Source organism: Triplophysa rosa, linkage group LG19, assembly GCF_024868665.1.
Source record: "Triplophysa rosa linkage group LG19, Trosa_1v2, whole genome shotgun sequence".
Classification (NCBI taxonomy): domain Eukaryota; kingdom Metazoa; phylum Chordata; class Actinopteri; order Cypriniformes; family Nemacheilidae; genus Triplophysa; species Triplophysa rosa.
In genome coordinates, this window is record NC_079908.1 from 14,256,715 (window position 1) to 14,280,645 (window position 23,931).

The 23,931-nt window shown below is 36.2% G+C and overlaps 3 protein-coding genes across 4 annotated transcripts in view; all 3 read right to left on the bottom strand.

The window, feature by feature from the left end:
• rai14 (retinoic acid induced 14) overlaps positions 1-13,799 on the bottom strand; it is a 29,051-nt gene extending 15,252 nt beyond the window's left edge. For both annotated transcript variants that reach the window (XM_057360632.1, XM_057360631.1), the window contains exons 1-3: positions 13,558-13,799; positions 12,799-12,870; positions 1,778-1,908 (exon numbers count right to left, since the gene is read on the bottom strand). In XM_057360632.1, the coding sequence (XP_057216615.1) occupies positions 1,778-1,908; positions 12,799-12,834 (167 nt within the window). In that variant the 5' untranslated portion in view covers positions 12,835-12,870; positions 13,558-13,799. The remainder of the gene's footprint in view (positions 1-1,777; positions 1,909-12,798; positions 12,871-13,557) is intronic.
• Positions 13,800-17,752: 3,953 nt separating this feature from the next.
• On the bottom strand, positions 17,753-19,617 carry LOC130570499 (granzyme K-like). Its single transcript, XM_057360828.1, has 5 exons — positions 19,216-19,617; positions 18,987-19,125; positions 18,545-18,689; positions 18,196-18,450; positions 17,753-18,107 (listed from the first exon to the last, which is right to left on the bottom strand). Exons 1-5 carry the CDS (start codon positions 19,277-19,279, stop codon positions 17,937-17,939), a joined length of 774 nt encoding a protein of 257 aa, XP_057216811.1. The 5' UTR covers positions 19,280-19,617; the 3' UTR covers positions 17,753-17,936.
• Positions 19,618-19,773: 156 nt separating this feature from the next.
• Positions 19,774-21,306, bottom strand: LOC130570680 (granzyme K-like). The gene is made up of 5 exons (XM_057361061.1): positions 21,200-21,306; positions 20,952-21,096; positions 20,649-20,799; positions 20,314-20,568; positions 19,774-20,231 (listed from the first exon to the last, which is right to left on the bottom strand). The coding sequence occupies exons 1-5, from the start codon at positions 21,261-21,263 to the stop codon at positions 20,037-20,039; spliced, it is 810 nt and encodes a 269-aa protein (XP_057217044.1). The 5' UTR covers positions 21,264-21,306; the 3' UTR covers positions 19,774-20,036.
• Positions 21,307-23,931: the final 2,625 nt, after the last annotated feature.

Consider the following 23,931-nt stretch of genomic DNA (forward strand, 5'->3'; position numbering starts at 1 on the left):
TTACATATGACTACATTATAAAAATATAAAAATTATCATTATTTGTATGGAAAGTCATATAATGTTAACATTACATAACATTAGTTTTGCTTAATACATTTTATTTTGGTTACTATTCAAGTTTTGATATATTTTTAACTTAATATTGCATTTTTGTGTGATGCCCAATTTCTCAAACTAATTATTATTTAATGTTAAACATTAATTGTGGACCCTTTGCAGCATCTTCCCTCTTTTGTTCACAACTAGCATTAAAGATCAAAACAACCGTGCAGGGATCTGCGCGAGCATTTAAAAAAGCTCATTCTCACCACGTATTTCAAAAGTCAGATTGCTTTCTGAAGCTGTTAATAGTTTTAATAAAGTTTAACTTCAGGCGAGCCAAGGTGAAACTTGCGTAGAAACGCACGATGATGCTCGCTGCGTGAGCGCTTTGACGTGACGTGCCGCTTTCCCCCGTTTTGGGAGACACGTGTGGAGTAACCGGAGACTCGAGTGCAAAGACAAGCACCAGAATAAACAAACAAACAAAATGTTCATCTAATAGAGAGTGAAGAGTGATAAAGACCTACAGTACAGACCCCATGAAGCCCAGGTTTATAACACCAGTCATATACTGTACTCTCATTGTTTGTGCATATTCATACTTCATTGTTATACATGTTGTTTATCTTCCTACTGTATACATATGATATAGCGAGAAGATAAATATAAATAAATCTCATTATCAGAACTTAATCTGATATCTTCAGTACATTTTCATAACTTGCCTAAATTTTATCTATTGTGAGCATTTAAATAAACGGTAATAAATAAATAAAGGAAATCAATCTAAGAAAAATGAGGTATAAGATATGGGAGATTGTTACCGTGAAATAAAATTACTCATTCCGTGAAATAGATTTTTGGCCATTCCGTCCACCTCTAGTACATTGCATTAAGGTTTTAACGTTAAGCAAGGAAAGAAAAAACTCTTAAGCAACAAAAGAGCAAATTAAACCCTCCTGGCATTCTCACAAAATCTGTCCACTTCGTTTTTACAACATGTATATTTTTTCAAAAAAGTAGACAAAACAGTATAATTATTCAGGTTGAGGGTGCAATAAAACGAATCCTATTCATCTCTGCCAAGACAAACAAACAGCATATAAACTGCTCCGAAACACTAAAACATATTTAGGCACACTTTCTACATTTTCTAAGCAAACATCATTCCAACACAAAGAACATCAAACATCCATTTGGGGCTTAAGTGTTCAGGTCAAAAAAACTTGCATTCCACATTATTCTTGGTTCCTGCAGCTGTACTGGTAGACTGTGGCACTAGCAATGCCAAGGTCATATGTTTGAATCACAAGGATCATACAAACCAATTAAGCGCATCATAAGTAGCTTTGGATAAAAGCTTGTGCAAAATGCATAAATGTAAATGTTTCAATGGGATGAACATAAACAATGAAAGCATTCAAATGTAACCATCTGTGTGCCTATAATGATAAAGAAGGGGAAATTAAATCTGAAATAAATGGAATGTAACAAAGCTGATGGTGAGAATGATGGAGCAAATTGGTTTCACTGGGGTTCAGATTTTATTTCAGCTGCTATAAAAACCACATGATGAATGAATGAAAAAACCCACACTACTATTCTAAACACAAACAAACATTTTACGCACATCTCAAATGGACTTCAGAAAATATAGTTCAGTGTTTAGACCAATATGAAAGCGAGCGTGTAATCATAACCTTTTCTGAAGTACACAGTTCCCAGTACTCACGCAGATTTGCCTTCATTGTCAAGCTTTGTGGGACAAGCTCCTTTCTTTGAGAGGAGGGAAGTGACTTTATCGGTCTCCCCATGCTCCACTGCACTGAGGAGACGCTCGTCATTCTTGTTCCATTCATGGGCCTAAAAGAGGAAGAAAATACTTAGTCATTCTTGAAAAACCTCGCAACGTCATGTATGGGCACAGTAAACAACTCATACAAGAGCATCAGCCCAGCAATTATGAGTATGAAATCTAGAATATTAACTAGGGATGCACCGAATGTTCGGCCACCGAAAATGTTCGGCCGAAAATAGCAAAAAACGTGAATTTGTGAAGTGGCCGAATAAATCTGACCGAACATGACTCGTGATACGATCAAGCAGCAACCAGCGCAGAGAGAGAGAGAGAGAGAGAGAGAGAGAGAGAGAGAGAGAGAGAGGCGTGCGCTTTATTTCTGCCACAAACATTTTGCGTGTGAGAGAAAGACACAGCACGGGACTGCTGCACGGAAGTAAATTTCCGAATGAAAGCGTCTTTACCAGTCGACTTCACTTCAGACGGAAGCGGGCTGTCTGACAGTATACCCCTCCGCTCGCGACATCCTTTGACATCATACAGTGGTCGCGTGCACACAGTTCCCTGTACTAAACAACTAAAGTATGTTCTGTGCATCCTGGCTACGAGTGCACCTTCTACGAGAACGGTCAGCTTTTGTGGGCGGAGTTTGGAGGAGAGACGTGAACTGAAATGGTTGTCAGTCAGCATCAGTCAGAACTGCTTGCATTGGATGTTTTTTTTTCTCAAATCATTTTGCAATGTAGCCTATAATAATCCAACAGTTTTAGTTTATTCATATTTTTATCTTATGGCCTAATGTGGAATGACACTTTTTAATGAAGTGTTTTGTTGTAGGGGTACAGAGTAACTTACATTACATTCTTTTAGCAGTCAGTTATAGGCCTAATTAATATAGGCTATTCACAGGCTCAATTTTTTGTTTGAATTTACTTGGTTTTGCTCAATTTTATATTAAGTTGTATTGTATTTTACTGAAAAGCAAGACAAATTATAAAAAGCGCATTTTGACTATTCAGTTTGTGCAATAGTGAAAAAACTGGTTAATAAATAGAAGAAATGCAAAAAACCATGTTTGGTGTTCGGTGTGTTTCACATCATGTTCGGCTTCGGCCAAGAATTTTCGTTTCGGTGCATCCCTAATATTAACATCTTATAATATCAAAATCAAAATCCAGTTTTGCAGTCTCTGTATGCAAAAAATGTTTTTTTTTTGTTTTAAAATAAGGGCAGCTTTTTCAAGTTCATGGTTGCAACATTCTCCTCTTGTTAGCCAAACATAATAAAGCCATGAATGCCTTAAACCCATTTTCACAAGCTTTATCCACAAGCTTTTTAGAATTGAGTAAAGTTAAAGAACATGAAGTCAAAGAACTTGAATTGCGAGATCTGGGACAAATGAAAGCGAGAAAGGACACGACTGATTGATGCAGATGAAATCACTGCAACAGCCTCATGATACAACTTGCAAGAGTAAAAAAAGAAAAAAATTCACCCTGCAAACTTCTGAAATGAAATATGATGCAATGGCACGACAAGCCACCGGATAGGATGAAATCTGATTTGACTGAGGTGTTAACGCATAATTTTTGACATGGTAAATATTATGTTGAATACTTAAATGATACTTTTTCGTCTTTCCCACGTTGACACACAAATCTGCGAATCCACCAAATCATTGTGGTCAAAATCAGCATATGAAGAAAACAATTAAAGGAGTCATATTGCACGGCTAAAATGAATATTATTGTTTGTTTTAGATGTAACGCAATGTGTATACACCATTTAAACTTTAAAAAACATTGTATTTTCCACATACCGTGCATGTTTGTATCTCCTCTTTGCCCCGCCTCTCTGAAACGCGCTGATTTTTTACAAAGCTCATCGATCTGAAAAGCGAGGTGTGCTATGATTGGCCAGTTAACCAGTGCGTAGTGATTGGTCAAATTCTGCAAGCATTTCACGGAAATGTAACGCCTCTTACCATATTCGGAACATCAGGTTCCAAAGCAATTGTACTGACAGGCGATACAATGAGATTTACAATTACGCCCACCTTAACTACGTGTAGATTTGGGCAGTCTTAGTCAAATCATGTTACGAAGTTACGTAGATTCGCCGGGGTGTGGTTACACGAGGCGTTTCAGGCAAGTCTGGTTGAGCATTCGCTTTTAGATAGAATGCATCTTTTGTTCCCACACTTTCATTTGTGCAATTTTACGTGTCTAATACATGCATGGGCAACTTATAACACACCAAAAACACAGAAAGACTTGTACTTCCGCCATATGACCCCTTTAAATTTCACCTTTAATTTACAAGCATCCTGGGGGGAATGAAATGCCTGTGGCATGAATCGTCCCACCAGTGACCAGTTCTTTTGTACCTCACATGCAATAAAGGAGCTGATGAAATAGTTTCCTTATAAGGGCTTATTCACTGTTACAAACAAAGCTAACTCCAAGGAAAACGTTGGAAAAGTGTCCTTGTAAATATGCATGACAGGATCCAAAGCTACTGGATCCAAAGTACTCGTGATTGAAGACCTCTGAAAGGTCTAGAATGCAAGAAATCAATTTGAGAAAGCCAATAGTACCAAAATGGTTGACAGATTACAGGTTTGAACAAACCAAAAAATGCAACTGCTATAAATCTAGTATGTGACTAAAAGCAAGGCACTGGGGCAGCAAGCTGTGGTCAGCTGACAAAACGCAAAGGGCACTGCAAGTGTGTCACTATTTTTAAAATCCAGTGTAATACTACACAACCCACAGTAAGCCAAAAACACTTTTTGGGAACTGTTTGACTTTGGCCTACTATCTGCAATTTACTGATACTATATAAAGTCAACCCACGAAACAAAAGAACATTTGTAAAAAGGTTGAATTTGGTTTTCAAGCAATATGCTGTGCACTCAAAATAATTACCGGTAATGTTCTGTAATTCACACTGATTGATACTGCATTTCAACACAGACAAGTTTGGAAAATCGATATGGCTCTCCAACAATCCCTCTGATGTTAGAGACTAAATCCAAGTCATAATCTCATTTTGTTCTACGGTAGCATACTAAGATTGCATGCACACAGCTATTTTTACAAGCATGCCAAAAGTTATTGCTATGCTCTTAAAACAGTCCCAGAAAAACCCAAGCTCATTTAACATTGTAGTAATTCAAAATCTAAAACAGACACAATAACATTTATGCAAAGTTTAATAGTGTGTAGACTCATTAGATATCAGCTTCATTTTAAAGGGGTAAGATTTTAATGATCGTTATCAGCCAAACAGAGCTTTTTCAGACCAACTTTACACATTTAGCAATATCCCAGAGGTTTCCTTTTTGTCATGGTGGGCCTTTGCACAAACAGGAAACACTTAACATCATCTCAAAAGGGCCTGTATGACTAAATAACCACCGGAGAACATGGACGCATGGCACAAACACTACCTCCACCCATAATTCAGTGTAAACATGTAACTTCTATCTGATAAAAGGTCCTCTTCAGCCAAGCAATACTTAGGGCCGGAAACAAAACAAGTGGTTTACATCAAACGGTTTTAATTTGAACTTGTGCTATCTCACCATAAACATATCGTACACTAACAGATCAAGGGGCGGTTTCCCGGACAGGGCTTAAGCCTAGTCTCAGACTAACTTAAATGTTAGAGGTGTCTTAATCGAAAACAACTTGCACTGACATATCTTCAAATATATTAGTTTGATTTTGTCTCAAGATACCCACCAGTAATGTTTTTTTGTAAAGTATGTTCGCTGTCCGGGAAACCGCCCCCAAAAGTTTAGGGTCACTTACTCTTAATTCAAATACTTTTTTTCTAGTTTTAAAATAATAGAAAAAACACAAAAATAACACGTATTAAATATTTAAGAAAATACAAATAAATCAAACTATGTTATATTTGGATACCTGGGAGACTGGCTGCTTATTGCATGATTAAGTTGAAGTTGTGCATTAAACAATTACACCTTTGATGTAAAAAAATATGTTCAGATTATTTTCTCTAAAGATTATTTAAACATTTATAGCATATATATATAAATAGCATAGAGTTTTAAGATCACAAGAAAATTATCTGTTAAATGATCCTTAACTTTTGACCAGTAGTGCATGGAGCAAACATGGCAATTTTAGTCTTTCAAAGGTTGAAAATCAATAGATGATCCATTTAATTTATGTTGAATCATTTTGTCATCAAGTGATTATACAGTACAGTACTACCTCCCACCAGTAAAATAAACATTAGATAATTTTCTTCCTTAGCTAATGGCATGACAATGTAGGCGTGTTGCCGAGTCGTGACATTTGTACTGTTTTTATTACATACAGTATTTTGGGCCCAATTGCTAAATCAAACATAAGCCATTATATTGGATTTTTTCATGTACAAGAAGTGTACCAAATGTGCTAAACAAAAACTGACTTTGTGATAAATGGCTTTATATCGCCTGTTTCTGTACATAAGCCAAATGGATCAAATATTCATGTACCATATTTGCTCATGTGAAGTGAACTAGCCGGCAGAATGCTTGGCTTTCAAACTAATGGCTTCTCAAATTCAAATGCTGTGGCAGCGCACCTTGAGAACAGAATGGACTATGACCTCTTATCACTTGCGTCTCTGTTCACACTTGGCTCAAACAGTGTTCAGCCTTTGAGCCATTACAGTCAGTTGCACCAAAAGAATTTGCTCCGCTTCTCTTTCTCGAATTCCTGAGATGACATATTACAAGTGAATGGTCAATTCTTGGAAAATAACATTCCTGTGTTAAAAAAACAACATTCAAAACTTTGCACAACACTATTTATCATTATGACATACAGTAGCAGCGAGATAAGGACATGACTGAATAAAAAATGTTCTACAATCTGCATGTGCTTAACGTAGAAGACGTAAAATTAACATTAGAACATCAACACTGATGCATGTGAATACACAATAATTATAAGATATTCCTCAACGCTTTTAATTAACACTGAGAAATAAAAATCTGCTTATTTTGAAAATTAATTAATAATGAAATGAGTAACATGTACTGTGTAAACATTTTCATACTTGAGCAGTTAACATGAAATATCAAACCTTAAAAAATATCATTGGAGCTAATACATATTCACTATTATATTTTGGTATTATTCATGTTGAATAATACATGAACACGTTGTGGTCAACCAACCAGTTATAGAGCTCAAAACTTCTTCCTATTCCTAATATCTAAAAAGAATGTTATGACCATCTTTGACCACCAACATTTGCCTATCTGTTTTATTTTATATTTGGCCATCCAACCAGCCTCTAACAGGGAAGCCAGTTCAGGAGGGTGAAAGTACACTAAACACATAATCTCCCTCTTAATCTCATTATTGGATTTTCAGACATGTGGCATATTAATAAAACCCCAGTGAATAGGGAAGACCTTAAACTTGAAATAGGAGGATCTGGATACCCATTTAGTGTTTTGCCGTTCGTACGGTCTGAAAGCACAGCTCGGATCCGTGGAGGGGGTTTGAGAGATGTGTAACTTGAGAAAATCCTCAATTCAGACTCATGTCCATGGTTTCGGCAGACAAACAACAGCTGTTAAAGCCACTCCGCTGTTCTCTTATATTTGGGGTTGTCACGTTTTTCACACACAGTATTGAGATATGCTTAAAATATGCTTGTTGAATCATTCCCCAGCCCCCACTCTCTCAATGCATACTCTGTAACTCATATAACCAAATACTTCATTTGGAGTAAATAATATTTTGTGGGAAATTATTACATTGTGTAGAAATGTCTTAATGGTGTTTGCAATTTAGAATAAATGTACCATAGAAGTCCAAAGCTATGAGCAACAGCTTTTCATCCACAAATTGTTGGACCAGGAGACCATCTGTGGATTAACCTCTAAATAAATCACAGAGATGTGGTCTAAGCCCCAAATTTAGCGGACCTGAGTAATATGAGGGGCAAGTATGTGTGGCTCTGGGAAATAATTGTGCAGTTATGACTTCCAGGACCTTATAATACCAACCATATGAACCTTGTCTCAAAACAATGCATCTTTTCAACTAACCTACAGCTGAAACTGTTTAAAGCATTCCCGTGTAGTTTACAATAGTTTCAATAGATATAAGACTTAAAAAGAAAAGAAGCACATGACTTCTTAGAGGTCTGCAAATGAAACATACATAAAATAGATCTGCTGTATGAAACTCTTTAATCTAACTAAAAAACACAAATGAAAGTGAAAGCTCAGACTTCTTACGCTCTTGAACTTGAAAAGCAAATTCCTCTTTTTATCTCTTATGTCAGGGTGCAAAATTAGCATTGGCCAAGCAAGGTCAGTGAGAAATATGCATGTAAAATTGCCATTAGAGCCAACAAAACCTTTTTGAAAAACATCACATAAATATGGATAAAGTCTAGCTAGCAATCAACACAAATACTTATCTGACATCAGCATCTTAGAGTGGTACTTATCCCCAAGGTTAGCAGACTGAGTGCACCAGTTTAGGACGGCAGAGGAGTTTGATGTACAGTATTCTGCAACTGATTTCCCAATTTATGCACAGACCATACTGAAGGCTCGTAGCAGGTGTCTGTCACTGAGGTGATACAGAACACTGCGCTTTATCACATGAATAACACAAATGACATGACAGTGGAACAGCTGTTTTATTCAAAAGCATGTACTACGTAAATCAGAATGGATGTCAACATGAGCCCTTAGGTTAAGGGGAGGGGTGTGTTTGAGCTAGCATTAGTTAATCTCTTAGAGCTGGGCAGCTGGGTCTAGGCTCAGAAACGCTCTTCTTAGTACATATACCTGCTGTGCCCATTCTCATCCGCTTCACTACACTGCTGCCAGATTCCATCTCATTGGTTGTCCGTGGCATTTTCTGGGGTTATCTGCTTAATTCGGATTGGTACAGAATGAATGATAGCTGGAAACATTTGAGGGTACACAGAGGGTTTGGAAAAACTGTATTGGGTCAATTGCTTGTCAGATGAGATATTAATAAATAGACAATGACTAGGTCAGCCAAGCCCTTGAAACCTGTTTGGAACAAAATAAAAAAAATACTAATAATCTTTAGTCATTATTTTGAGGTTTTCGTTTTCTGGCACAACCAAGGACACTGCCAATAGAATGTGCTATTTATAAAGCAATCTACTTTTGGAAAGGGTATTGGACAGTAACCCATGGTCAGGGCAGACCATGACCCACTCCCTTCAAAGGTCCATGTGTATTTTTTTTGGAGGATCTATTGACAGAAATGCAATATAATATACAAAACGATGTCTTCAGACCTTACATAATGAAGCGTTATGTTTTTATTACCTTACAATGAGCCACTTCTATCTACATAGACCACGGGTCCCCTTACACGGAATTCACCATGTTGTTTCTACAGTAGCCCTAAACCAGTGGTCACCAACCCTGCTCCTGGAGATCGACCGTCCTGCAGACTGCAGCTCCAACCCTGCTTCAGCACACCTGTTTGTAATTATCAAGCAAACCTGAACACCTTGATTAGATAGTTCAGGTGTGTTTGATTGGGGTTGGAGCTGAAATCTTCAGGTCGATCTCCAGGAGCAGGGTTGGTGAAACCTGCCCTAAACAGACAAACTGGTCTACAGAGCATGTTTCGGAAGTACGTCATTTCCTTCAGCAAAGAAGTGAAAACGTGACGACATCTTAGTTCTGTGTTAACCACCGTAGTGCAGAAAAGGAGGGGCAGAGTAAGCCATTTAATGCAATTCGCAACCTCACCACTAGATGCCTCTCAATTGCAAACACTGGACCTTTAAGGTCTGGAAATTAAGCAGCAACCGACTGCATGTATGAAAGGTGTCAGACTACAGCAAAGGATAAAAAGGAATTAGCATTAGGGCAATCTGCGATGGCCTAGCAAATACAGATGCGGGGGGGCGGAAATGCTTCATTTCTGTTCTTAGCAGCTTTCACTGTGAACAGTTCTATGGGGTCTGTGAAAATAGCATAGACTCAGATTCAATCCACAAAATAAATATTGCCCAGGACACATTAGCCTCTGCCACTTGAGGTTACGCAGTGTAAAGAAAGTTTGTGTGCTTTACCCTCACATGGCAGAGACCCTGCTTCTAAATCCCCTGGCAGCCATATCTTACTGATGAGGTAATTCCGCAAGGTTTTCAAAGCACCAAGAGCACAGCTAGCCTTATCACCATCCAGACAACCGTACCTCCCCCCTCAACAACTCGACTCTTTCCCAGAACAGATAAACTGACCTAAGGTGAACTAAAATACCATTGACAACATTGTGATGGTATTAAGTTTTTCTGCAGACTCAAGATTTGTGTGAGGACTAAAATCACTTATCTCCCATGACAGATTTCAGTGAGGGTTTTATCCCGCTGAAGGTTGCAGTTAATGCACAAAAGGGCTGGAGTGGGGGCACTAATTAAGGGCCGTGGACATGCCTGCATTTCAGATGAGATAAACCCAGTCTACTTGCAGGACCCTTGCAGTGATCTGACTTTCTTGGGGCAAAATGTTTGGTAGTAAAAAAACAATACATTAACAATGTAAACTCAACTTAACATTCAGCTTAGGCGTTAGATATCAGGGCCAGATGTAGACTTAATGATGCATTCTTTCAACATCAGTTAACAAAGAGAAAATAATCTATCAACTAATTCTGCCAAGAAAAGCCATATCTAAAGGGTAAATGGCACAACAACTACAACTCAAGATAAATTAGACTCATCAAGGTCGTTTTCATTTTCATTTCCACTCTTATACTTCCTGCAAATAGTACTGTACAAATCAGGACAACTAGATACATCATTGGTACAATAAACAAAAGCACGATCAATAAAAAGCAATGCACTATTAATAAAAACTAAAGCAAACGGTTGGCACACATTCACTTTTCTTGTTAAAATGCTACGTGCAAACAAACATTGCATTGAACCAATATTACCGAACATACATTTCAAGATATTTCAACTGAATTGCATTCGTATTCTAATTTATTGTAGCAATTCAATTAGGTGCAGAGAGAATAAGGAACCCTATTAACAAGATTACATAATGATGTAATACTGATGAAAAGACCTGGGAAAAAAACTTTATTAGAGGTAAGCTAGTAACAGGTTGGGCTGTAATGACACTCGTAATTTATTTACTTATGTAAGGCACACACTTACAAGGTTTTCCAAATGTTTCCTCAATGACTTAAGCAGACCCTGCACGGAAATGTGTACAACTCTCAAGTGAGTTCGTGAGGAGATAAAAGACAGTTCTCATCATGTCAACATAACAAAATTAGATGCGTCTCCAATAGGTTTGTTTGCACAAACCATTTATTCTTGCTCCTTTGAAGTGGATGATAGAAGTCAAATAGTTGTCCAACTAAGATAAAATGCACCTGGTCTACACTAAGCTGTTCTACAAGTAATTTACACATAAGGAGTGGAATCTCATGCTGTCCTGAACAAGAGGCTAGAAAAATGGTTTTATGGTACTCTTGAACATACCACAAATGCCAACATGTAATAATAACAGCAGCACTATATATCTCTCTGTTATGCAATGGCATGTTTTGGGTACACCGTAAATGTTCAAATGGGGCCACAAACACATTTACTGGTGGTGGAATAAAGTCACTATAACAAGAACTCGGCAATCAGCTAGTCTTATAAAAGTATTTATCCTGGCAGCTCTGATCTCCTGTTTTGCTCAAGAATGAAAGTCTGGCCTTACATGAAAATTCCTTTACAGTTTTGGACTGACACACAAAACCTAAAATAGAATCAAGAGGTTATTTTGTTTCTCTTGTTCTCCGATTAACTCTTTCCAAAAAAACACCCTTTATGGCAAGGCACTGAAACAAGACTTTTGATTGGTGAGGATATGGGTTAACGTACAAGTGACACTGCAGGCAGAAGCGATGATAAAAGGCAGACAAAAATAAACACAGACAAAGGGTGTTTCGCGTTGCGTGTTTAAAAAGCAAAATACCGAAATCAAACAAACAAACTGAACAACTAAACAAACGCGTCAATTAGTTGAACAACCGCACAACAAAGTTCTATGCTAGTTTTATGCATCCTAAATGACTGTGCAGATGGATACGTAAGTAACAGCCAGGCATTAGCCAAGCGATTTTATTTCTTCATAAAACTATGACAAAGTATTGTTTCCAGGCAACCAAATAGTTATGCAAGCAGCGCCCACCATTTATGAACACAAAAAACAGCAAAGTGTGATGTAGCCGCCATACAAGGAGAAAATTCAACATTGTGAGCTGTGAATGTGGCTATGGTTCGCTATTAACAACATTCTGTGCAAATGTTCAAAATGCCACAGTGACCAAAGGCTGGCAGAAGGTATAAAACACTGTGCTTAGTGCTGTGGTTTGATGATCACAAAAAATGTAATAATAACAATAATTATTATCCACTGACTTAGCCCAAGCAGCCGTGATTAAGCAAGCCAAAACTTGCAATTATACATAATAACGTCTAATTCCAGCGCATTCTTATATTGCAGACTGGAACAGATGATGTTAGGTTATAGGTTTAGAAATGAGTGCTGAATCACATTTGGTGGAAGGGACTTCCTGAGGGGTTTTTTTTCTTTATTTGGGAGTCAGGAAATTCTCAGCCTTAAGATTATACTCCCAGTCATGAGACAGTCATAAAACTTAAGTTACAGACATGTCTAATTGTGAGTCATTCACGCACTGTTTATTCAGAAACATTCACAGGAACTAAATGAGGCTACACCTCAGATTCCAAAGATCCAAAAATATCATATGTGCTGTGTCATTACTATTAGACTGTATCCAAATAATACTTAAGTATTATTGTGATATTACAAATGTTAAGAACAAAAAAAATTCTTAAAACCAACATTTTTACATCACTGAAAGGACACTTGGTCAAGTTAAATTAGTACTTACATCACTCTTCCTAAACTTTGCCTTCAGACTCTTCATATTAGTCCATTCAGATTCCAGCTGACCCCGAAGCGCCTGAATAAAATCACACTTGGGTCAGTCATACATACGCACACACATTCCAAACCAAACTGTCCCTTAACACAGCGGAAACTAAGAATAAGCACTGCACTGTTATTAATGGCAAAACTAGGACCACACGTTTAGAGGCAAAACACAGAGGTGGGTCAAGTTACAGTGGCACTGTTGTAACTATTTAGTGTATTTGAATTTGATCTCTAGACTACTGTGCGATTTTTACAGAGTCATTTCGTGTTTTACAGTTGCACAAAATATTGGAGGGGATGTCAGGAGTCCAGACACCCTTTGAGATCCAAAAATACACAGAAACCGGAGTTACTGGTATTGTTGGATCCTCTTAGGGAGTCTCCGCGGGAAAGTGAAATGTTTATATGGAGTATACAGAGAGACTCCGCTGGTTAAGCCCCCAACAAGATAAGAAAAGCAAACAGGACAGACCGCGCGCTTCACTGAGGAACAATAGCAACATTGTGTCCAGCTATAGCTGATAGGAATGATGATTGTAAACAACACTGACATGTATAACGTAGCACTGTCGCGAAATGACTTATTTTAATAAAAAAAACTGATTAGACATCATATTAGGCTACAGGTCAACGTGCACGTTTTCTAGTGGAAATGAAACCATGTTAAAACTGTAAAACAAAAACACAAGGGAGAAGCTCAGCTTTCTGCACTTACCCACTTTGCAAAAGTTAAGCCGCACAGACAAACAGACCTCAGGGGATTGTTGCTAACACACTTTTCCGAGTGATGTGAAGTGATTCATAAAGCATTTAGTGTCATTTGGACTCTTACACGTTACAACTAAACGGCAGAAAATGCGAGTTGTGAGCTAGTGGGTAGAAAACGGGAGCAAAGTTATTCACCGACAAGATCCATTGCATTCAAGCACCGTTCGCGCTGCCTCCTCGGATTGTTCCCCGGGCATATCCAGTGACGTCACCACCCATGTGTCCTCGTGACTACCGAGTTGACTGTGCATGCTTACAACGAAATTTTACCATGACATCCAAAAAATACAAATACCCACATTTTTACTAAATGTGTTACTATAAACTGTAAGTAAACTATTATTTACTAAAATCAATCGCGGGTTCACTACAGTAGCAGCAGTTTAATTATGGAATTTGTAGTAACCACAAATACCACGGTGTCATTTCCGAACCACAGTTTACGGTATTTGTAGTAAAACTGTAATAATATAAAACATATTCAAGATATCTGTATTAAAAACGCTTTGTAACTACACTTTATAACCAAACAATGTCATTTTCCTATAAGGGGTGATCATAAAAAACGAAATAAAAAGTATTATTATTATTGTTGTTGTTGTTTATTTAATAATAATAGTTATACTATTATTTATTTTAAAGAATACAAAAAGTTATAACGAGAGGAGCCATCGTGTATTCTGTACTTTAATGTTATGTATATCCGTATATCTGTATGATCCTGTACTGTAGGCTATTCATAGAAGTGGTGAGACAGTGATAGCCTATTTTCCACTGGGACCATAAGTGTCGTCGGGGTCACAAACCAGACGTGAGGACAAACCCCACAGTGACTGCCTGATGCTAAGAGCGCCACGAGGCGGTTTTAACCACTACCACAACATACTCATGAACACACTGGTGTGGTGTTTAGTGTTTGTGTGGAGCACATCCTCAGTAAGTGGTTGATCCATTTTTAGTAATATATCAAAATATACCTGAAAAAATAAAAACAATTTAATTGATTTATTACAATTACAACAATAAACCATCAGCTGTTTGCCATTGAAATAAATCCACAAAATTCCTTTATGTGCTGTGTTTTGGGACATATTCCAGTATGATGTTATAATGTTATACTGGTTCCCATCCACCAGATAACATCCCACAACAGCAGACACACATAACCATTAAATCTATTTGAATTTCTGTTATGATTTCTAATGTTCTTTTTTTCTAGTGATACAACCAGCAGGGAAAATTATGGCTTTTTTATTATAACTGCTTTAACACGAAAAGCGTTGATACTGTATTATGAAATTGTGGCTTTCACTATACAATTAACTATGCTGAGAAGTACTCAACAGACCAGCAGTCCACCCTAATTTCCTGAGAGCTGCAACCCATCTGCAGTCATAAATATAAGAAATAACATCCAACCCACGCTTTGTTAACGTGGTGGGTCTGTGCTTTGGTGGTCTATTGCCTCAATGGACTGAAAAGTCAAAATAATATTTAAACAGAGTGTATTTAGGATACTTATCAATGCATAGTCATGAGAAGATTGTTTAAGTGTGAAGAACATATTAAAAACAACACAGTCCCTATCGACAGACAAAGTAGCAACACAAGCTTAACTTCTCTGAGAAAGAATAATAAATAACACTAGATCACTTGGCACATCGCTCACATCAAATCCATTCCCAGTACTAAAGGTAAACAACTGCTTTTAGCATTTTAGCATTTCAACTTCTAATCTATCAACAATGCTATATTTTAGCCTCATTTATACTAATATTTGCACAGCCTCAAACAGAAGAATACCAAATTATCTACACAGAACAGAATGAATAGCGCCTGTGTCAAAGCCATGTGTTTCTGAATATTCATTGAAACAAGAAAGGAGAAAGACGAACGAGTAATGCATTTCTCTTCCAAACACATCCGCATTGACCAATATACAGTTTATGAAACCTTGTATGTCGAAAACTGTTACTTTTCAGGGACACTGACAGACATAAAAGGTGACCAATAGCATTGATTAATGACAAAAATAAAAACAAAGAATATGGAGAGACAAGGTTTCTGCCCAAAAGCAACAATATATACTTGTAATATTCTATTTGTTGATTGATAGAATATGTCAATAGCAAGCTATGTATTTGGATCTCTTTCTCATTTAGTAATAGATTTCAAGGTCAGGGAAATCGTAGCCTAACATTCAACTGATTTCTTGTTATCTTTCAGAATATTTCAAATACTTTCTGTGGTTAAAAAACATGCATTCATTATACAAAAGTTGTGACGTGTGGCAGGTGAGGCGAAAATATGCAAACATCAAAGGTTCCTATATCTGTAATTTTTGACCCATTCGTGTAAAATTGATGTAAAAATACAAAACCTGCAGATAAGAAAAGGTAAGTAAGAAAGGAAAAATAAGCAATTTCACCTTGGAATTATAACTTTGGAAGGTTCAATCTTTTTTTTGTCATTCACATATTCTTATTCTGTGACTTATTTACACTGTGATGTTTTTTCTTTGTTTTGTACATTTTTGGCCTTTTTTATAAGAAAACAAATAAGTTCCATCTACGAAGTCAAATGAAATGCAAAATCTTTTAATCTCAATATCTCAAAACTGCTCAGAATGCAAATAGAACCCTATCATTCTAAGGTGGCTAAAATTATTTCTGGAAATCAAAATCAAGATATTTAATGAATACCTGGAATATTAAATGATGAAATACATTTATTTCAAAGATTCAGTGAAGAAACACTCAGCCATGATTGAAATAAGAAGAAATGAATGAGGGTCATTTTAGACCCATTGTGCATTATAGTGTTACCAAACAATTTTTATTCAAAAAGTAAGAAAGGAAAAATGAAAATAACGATTTTTGATGATCAAAAACAAGTTAATTGAGGAATACCTGGAATACTAAATTATAAAATAAATTTCTTGCAAAGATATAGAAAATAACAACATTTTAGACCCATGTTGTGCATCAAAGGCTAGCCAGGCGGATTTAGTCAAATTAATATTTTTGATTTCAATAAATTAGTTCATTTCGAATAGAAGAAAACACATTAAGTACATTTAGGTTACACCTGATATAATATTTTACAGTAAGTTGACACCATTTTGCATTATACTGTGCATATTTCTGATAAATACTAACATTTTGCAGTCACTAGATCTGTTCTGTTTGACTGTATGATCTGGTAGGCTGATTACTTTATGAAAACATCAAAACATCACTAAAAGGTAAATTAACACATAATTGTTTAAAATATACAAATTTGGAGGTTCACTCCTGGGTCATGGCTTTCAATTTAGTGAGTTTGTTTTTGTAAGGCTCTACGTGTCCCCGGGGAGCCTTTAATACACTGAATTAAAAAAGAAAATATGAGTAGGTGAAGGATCGTTGCATTCAAATGAATCAACCCGTTCTCACTCCCAACTCAATTAATACCTCTCAGCTGTCTGAAATCCCTCAGAGAGAACCTTCCCTGAAAGTAGCTGAAGTAAATGAATGAAAATTATAAGTTGTCTGTCCAGGAGGGGGTAGTACTGTTCTGTTTTAGCTGGCATTTTACTCAAGTCTCTTGGACCGTGCACAGCCTTTGGACCATCTCCTTACTGTGTTCTGTTCAGAACAGATTTTTTTTACTTAGTGGCTTTGCATGATGCACATTTAATGAAAGACGTTTGAATTTTTTCTTTGAGATGTTAAGCTGGCATGGAATTTAGCAAAAGTCTACATAATTCAGCTTGTATTGACTATAGACTAAAGCCTTTATAATGCAGCACAACAACAATATTTTAAAAATCTATGCTTTTGGCCGGCGCTTTTGTACAAAAAACCCCAACTTACAGTGCATCTAAGGTATAGATTTTATCAGTATGTCTGTTCCCTGGGAATTGAATCCTTGCATTAATTGTATGTTGTGTTATACATTGAAGGTAAACTTGTTGGATATAGACACACATTAAAATGTGTGGGTTGTTCTCTTCTCAGCACTGCATGAGGTCTGTTGGCCTCCCTGTGGGAGGTCTTTGCTTGCTTTTGACACTTTAAATTATGCAGAGAAACTGCCTCCATGTGTTTTAATCATATGAAAACAATGAAAAATAAAAATGTCCTTGTCGTTCTTTGGTGTGAAATGTGTTTAATGTTAACAAACAATCAAGATAACAATTCTCAGTAATTCCACAAAGAGTATCAAAAACAATGTAAAATATTAAGCATGTAACAAAATGAGTAATTTTTCAACTAAATAAGCAACTGTTTTAACATAGCACAATGTTACCTGACCATGCTGACAATTTATGACTTTGTATCATGTCTAAAATGGTGTGCTGTTGAATTGTTTTTTAAGTATGCTGTTAATCCAGGAAATGTGTCTTTTTGAAAGAAAAGTGTACACTGTCGGTTTCCTGGGATCACCGCATCCTTTTGATCGTGAAACCACTCCAACAACAATTTTCTTATGGAGCAGTGGTCCACCGGTATCTCCCTGAAAAATAAAGACACAGTTTTTCTTTTTTTCTGGCAGTTCCTCCTCACAGAGCTTGCCATAGATCAAAGATCAAAATATGACATACCCAACAAGTGCCTCTGTTTTTCTCCATGCTTCCTGCACATAGCATATCTCTTGTAATCTCAAAATACTCACTGTAGAAGAGATTGCACCGTTTTCTGTTCATAACTGTCACCTCTAACATTTGCAGTTTATCAGATGCTTTCATAACTTTTGAATCAGTGGTTCCCCAACCCATCACAACACATCTTTTTCCAGTTGGAATGTCTTTCTCCCCTTTAGGGATTTGTATTGGCTCCACTTTCACTTTTTTGTTTAGCTACAAAAATAAAGACAGTGCTAAAATGCATACTGTGAAAAACGGTTAACATATTTCTATCACATGCCATTGAAATTGCATAATTCATCGATACCTTAATGAGCATGATGTCATCTTGATTAGTTTGCTCATTGTATGTTGTAGGGTACTTAAAGTCGAGAATGCCAACACGCTGAGAGTCTTTAAATTTCTTCAGAGAAAGAGCTCCTATAAGAACTGTCACAGATTTTTGTGGTTGTCTAAAAATATGGGTAATTTGGAAGTTACATAAATGTTAAGTAAAATGAACACAAACACTTCAGTTGCACGTTGAAATCTTCTAATCCTTGTCATTCATATTTTTATTAATTTATATAATTTTCCTATAGAACACAAGCATTTATACCAAAGCTGCTCTTTACAAAAGTTGTATTAGCTTTTAGTTCAATGAAACATTGAAGGACGCTGAAGGAGATTTTTACATATATTTCATATAAAATGCCACAAGATATAGACATTATGGACATGTATTTGTATGTTTAAAACGCTTGACTTACTCTTTGCAATTAGCCGCAGTTAAAACCCACTGATCTTTAATGAGAATTCCTCCACACACATGCCGCTCATCCTTCTGTATAGACACCATCCATGGTTTATGATTTTTTTCTGTCACATCTTTGCCTCCAACAATAGAAACTTCAGGAACAAGAAATTTTATAGACAAGAATAAATGCATTTGATATGTAAACATTTTAAACAATCTCTGTGACAAGTAAAAAGCATTACCTGCCACTTTGAAAAAGGCAAAGAGCAAAATGGAGTAAACAATCATATAGCTGTGAACATCCATTGTGTCCTACAACAAGTCAATGCATTGCCTCTGACATCCAACTAAGACAAGAGTAAAAGCAAAAAGAAAATAACTGCTGTAAGACACTGTAGTTACTTTGTGGTCAGAACACAACCTGAAGGTGTCTATGCGTGGGTATGTTTGTCTTTTGTAATGCACGCTATGTGTTGCATCTGATTTTGCACATTGTCACAAGTTCGTTTCATGCCTGGTAAAAAAAATCTAAAACCATCCTCATACGTTTTTCTGAACATTTTCTGTAAATGGTGATTCTGGATTACTGAATAAAAGTTTTTGAGACTGTCTTTGGAAAACTGCAGTTTGGTCGTGAATGATGAATTCCATCATTTATTTGTTTGTTTTAAAACTGTGGGACAACATTTTTTTGGCTGGTTCTTGCCTTTCGCCTGAAACCACTATCAATAAAAATAGACATATCCTTGATGTTCTTTGGTGGGAAATGTGTTTAATGTTAAGACAAACAATAAGGACAACAATATTAAGTAATTCAATAACAAGATGAAAATAAAGCACAAGGTAAAGTATTTGCTGAAGATGTATAACTACAAAATCAAATTGCATTTGTAAAAAATGTTAAATACAAACTGCTTAATGATTTATAAAATGTAGGCTAATTAGAAATTCAACATCCGTTATATGAATACTTACTGATTAATACATAAATTGTCATACAGGTATATGGCGTAAACAACAAGCACAATGTAACCTGACCATACCGACAGCTTTGTATTATTTTTTAAAATGTTGTGCTGTTGAATTGTTTTTTGAGTACATTATTGATCCAGGAGATATGTTCTTTAGAAAGAAAAGCGTACACAGTTGGTTTCTTGGGATCACCACACCCTTTTGCCCCTGAAAGCACTCCAACAATGTTTGTCTTACTGAAACGTTTACTGGATTTTTTACATTCTAGTGGTCCACCAGAATCTCCCTGAAAAATAAAGACAGTTTCTTTTTCTGACAGTTCCTTTTCAAAGAGCTTGCAAACAGTCTTAGATCAAAATAAGACATACCCGACAAGTGCCTTTGTTTTTCTCCATGCTTCCTGCACACACCATATCTTTTGTAATTACAAAATCACCCTTGTAGTCATTGTTGCACTGTTTTCTGTCCACAGCTGTGACTTCTAACATTTGCAGTTCATCAGAAGCTTCCTTATCCTTTGAATTAGTCACTCCCCATCCCATCACAGTGCATTTTGTTCCATCTCGAATGTCTTGCTCCTCTTTTGGGAGCTTTTTGGGTTTCACTTTCACCTTTTTGCTTAGCTACAGAAATGAAAAAATATAAACTGTTAAACATCATTTGATAGAATCCTATACTTCGAAACACTTAATTACATACTTACTTTAATGAGCATGATGTCATGTTCTTTAGTGACCATATTGAATCCTTTGTGATGTTCATAACTGAGGATCCCAATACGCTGAGAGCGTTTTTTATTTTTTAGAGACAGAGTTCCCATGAGAACTGTCACAGAGTCTGTATTTTGTAGTGTTCTGAAATAAAAAGGGAATTTACTTCAGTGTGCTGAAATGCATATGCAATGAGAACATTTAAATGACTTATTATGTAATGCTCTGAGATACTGTATGCTTAAGGACCCCAAATTAACATCATACTTTTGCTTAGTATATAAAGGCTGCCTTACAGTTTGCAATGTGCAGCAGTCAAAACCCATTGCCGCTCTATTAGCACTCCTCCACATACATGCTGCTGGTGCTTCTGAATAGACACTATCCATGGTTGAAGTTTTTTCACATTTTTGCCGCCAACAATAGACACGTCAGAGCAATCTGGAACAAAAGGTTTGAAAGGCTGTTACAGATTCAATCAAAAAACAAACTGATCAGTTTGATATGTGATATACAAACTCTGTGACAGATAAATAAGCATTACCTGCCACTTTGGAAAAGGCAAAGAGCAAAAAGTGAAAAACAATCATGCAGTTGTGAACTTCCATTATGCCGTGCTACACGAAGTCAATGTGTTGCCCCAGACATCTAATAGAGCTAAGGAAGAAGAAAGCAGGAAATAACTGCTGTTTAATATACTTATAGGAATAAACTGTAGTTAGTTAGTGGTCACACAATCTGAAGGTGTTTACGCGTGGGTGTGTTTGTCCTTTGTAATGCATGCAATGTGTTGCATCTATTTAGCATATTGTCACAAATTTATGCCATGCCTGGTAAAAATCATAAAACATCATCGTACACTAATTTCAGAACCTTTTCTGTAAATTTTGTTTCTGAGTTACCAACAAATGAAGCTAAAAATTGAAAGCTCTTTAAGGTGAGAGATGGAGAGTGTGGGGTGTTTGTGACATGACAAGAAGGTTTAAAGAGAACTGTGTGTACCCCCTCTCTGAATGAAACAGATTGATGTGAAGCTAAAGCAACTGCGGCAGTTTTTCACACCTTCAGAAGCAAAGCATAAGCTTAAAAGCAGAACATATGACTGTACTCAACCATCAAGCTAACCTTACAAATGTGTGAATCACAGTTGGAGATTCAAATGAATGCTTTATTCAGCCTCATGTAAACAGAAAAAGACGGAAGGAAAATGAAACTTTTTTCATGCTTGTTTTAATTTGATTTCAATATGAGTTACTAAACTGCAAATAGGCAGACATTTATGAATGCGCAAACGCAAACTGATGATGTAAAGCAGACTATTTTATAACTCTGAAAAAGACACAGAAAGACACGGCCATTTTTATCTTTCATTCTCACATTACCCATTATCATGTGTACATGACATATCACATTGAAATATGTGTGCATTCAGTGAAAACCATTAAAGAAGTAACCACCTGTAATTTTATTTAAGAAAAAAAGACCACAGTTCAAGTAATGAGATGGAACTTTAAGAAATGCAAGAAAAAGTGAAAATGCTCTAGGCCTTTGTTTGTTGCAGTTAATTTGGTGACAACTGAAACTCAACTGCAGCTTGTTTAATGTAATTATCTGTGTATTTTCTGCCACACTTATTTAAATGTAGGCTATGAACTAAATTCAAAGTTATGGAGCAGAAAAGAAGCTGACAGAAATTAGTCTGACAGAAAAAAAGATAATTTCAAACATTTAGATGAAGGACCATGCACTCAATTAATTAGAACAGAAATACATTTTAATTAGAGCGCTTATTCGTTTAGTTCATTCGAAAGATGCCATGGCTGTCACCTCTAACAGAACAGATAACAGATCTGTCAATGATAATTAGGTTATATTTACCTCATCACTTAAAATTTTTACATTATTTTGTATAGTATACGTATTAACCTGCATGGGAACAAACATTTTCAATTTAACAAGCTACTAGAGCAAGAACATTCAGACATTTACTGATTTTTCACATTAATAGTTCAAAGCTGGAAAGAGAACAGAACAAAAGAGGCAGGGCAGTGATACAATATTTAATACAAAACGTAATGTTCTGGATACAGAACAAGAATTTCACTTTGATGTTGATATTACTTTGTAGAAACAGTTGGCATCTTTTGAATCATCTTGGATTGCACTCTTACATTGGCATTTATGTTCAAACAATTCTTAGATGAGAGAGAGTTTACTTTCTAAATTTGTATGTAATCACATAAAGAACTGCATAGTTTCAACATCGTCATTTACACATTTGGCAGATGCTTTTATCCAGAGCGACTTACAGTGCATTCAAGCTATACATTTTTTATCAGTACATGTGTTGCCTGGGAATCATACCTACAACCTTAAGATAAGATGAAATACAATAATTGTTTAGAAACCGGCTATACTGGAGCAAAATGTTGGGATTATCACAAATAAACATAAATATTTGACTTAATATGCTCACTTAACACAGAAAAACACACAGTGAGCCATTAATGGTATAAAGCATATTCACAGAATTCCTGAGGGGTTTCATATTAAAAAGAGGGTTAAACAAAATGTTTGAACAGAGCCTAATACAGCACATACACTGAGATCATTTCAAATTTTCATTCATAAAGGATACTCAGGATTTCTAGATGCAGTGCGGCTTACAGTGTCTGTTGAATTTTTATTGTACAATATTTTTATTTGAAATTTGGGAGAAATTTAGTTAGTAGTTTAATATTGATTAGTAGATTTTATCTAAACATATACTTATAAATAGTAATTTCAGGAAACAAATTAAGATAATTTTGAAATGGTCTCTTAATATTTTCTGTGGCTGTATAAATATATTTAGCCATAGATGCATTTAACAGGCTTAGTGTTAATGGCGGTTGTGACTTGTAAATTGACTTTGTCAATCTCAGCGCCCATAATCCCATTATCACAGAAATAAGGCCCGACAGTGTGATCTTGTATCACACTGAAGGGGCTTATTTCGCGATAACAGCCGGCTGCTTGTACATTATCCCGCTTATTACACGTCTACTTGCCACATGAGAAAAAAAACTGGACTGGATTATTTGCTGCATCCGAGTTACCGTGTGTTATTAGTTTTGAGAGGTTGTTATCTGGGAATAACGAACCTGCAACTGTCGCGACTGGCCAGTCAGAATCAAGCATTCCAGTGCATTAAAACACTTTTGACTTTTGAGATTCAAAATGAGCAAGAAGATACTGGTCTCATTACTGGCATTAGCACAGCAACACTGCAAAAAA

Excerpts from the sequence above, each read along its gene's own strand:
- LOC130570680 (XM_057361061.1), bottom strand. The coding sequence starts at position 21,263 with ATGGAAGTTCACAACTGCATGATTGTTTTTCACTTTTTGCTCTTTGCC. Across the intron at positions 20,800-20,951 it reads ACTGCTGCACATTGCAAACT|AACACTACAAAATACAGACT; the intron begins GTAAGGCAGCCT and ends TTTTTATTTCAG. Across the intron at positions 20,232-20,313 it reads AAAACAAAGGCACTTGTCGG|GGAGATTCTGGTGGACCACT; the intron begins GTATGTCTTATT and ends TTTATTTTTCAG.
- LOC130570499 (XM_057360828.1), bottom strand. The coding sequence starts at position 19,279 with ATGGATGTTCACAGCTATATGATTGTTTACTCCATTTTGCTCTTTGCC. Across the intron at positions 18,690-18,986 it reads ACTGCGGCTAATTGCAAAGA|ACAACCACAAAAATCTGTGA; the intron begins GTAAGTCAAGCG and ends CCATATTTTTAG. Across the intron at positions 18,451-18,544 it reads ATGACATCATGCTCATTAAG|CTAAACAAAAAAGTGAAAGT; the intron begins GTATCGATGAAT and ends TTATTTTTGTAG.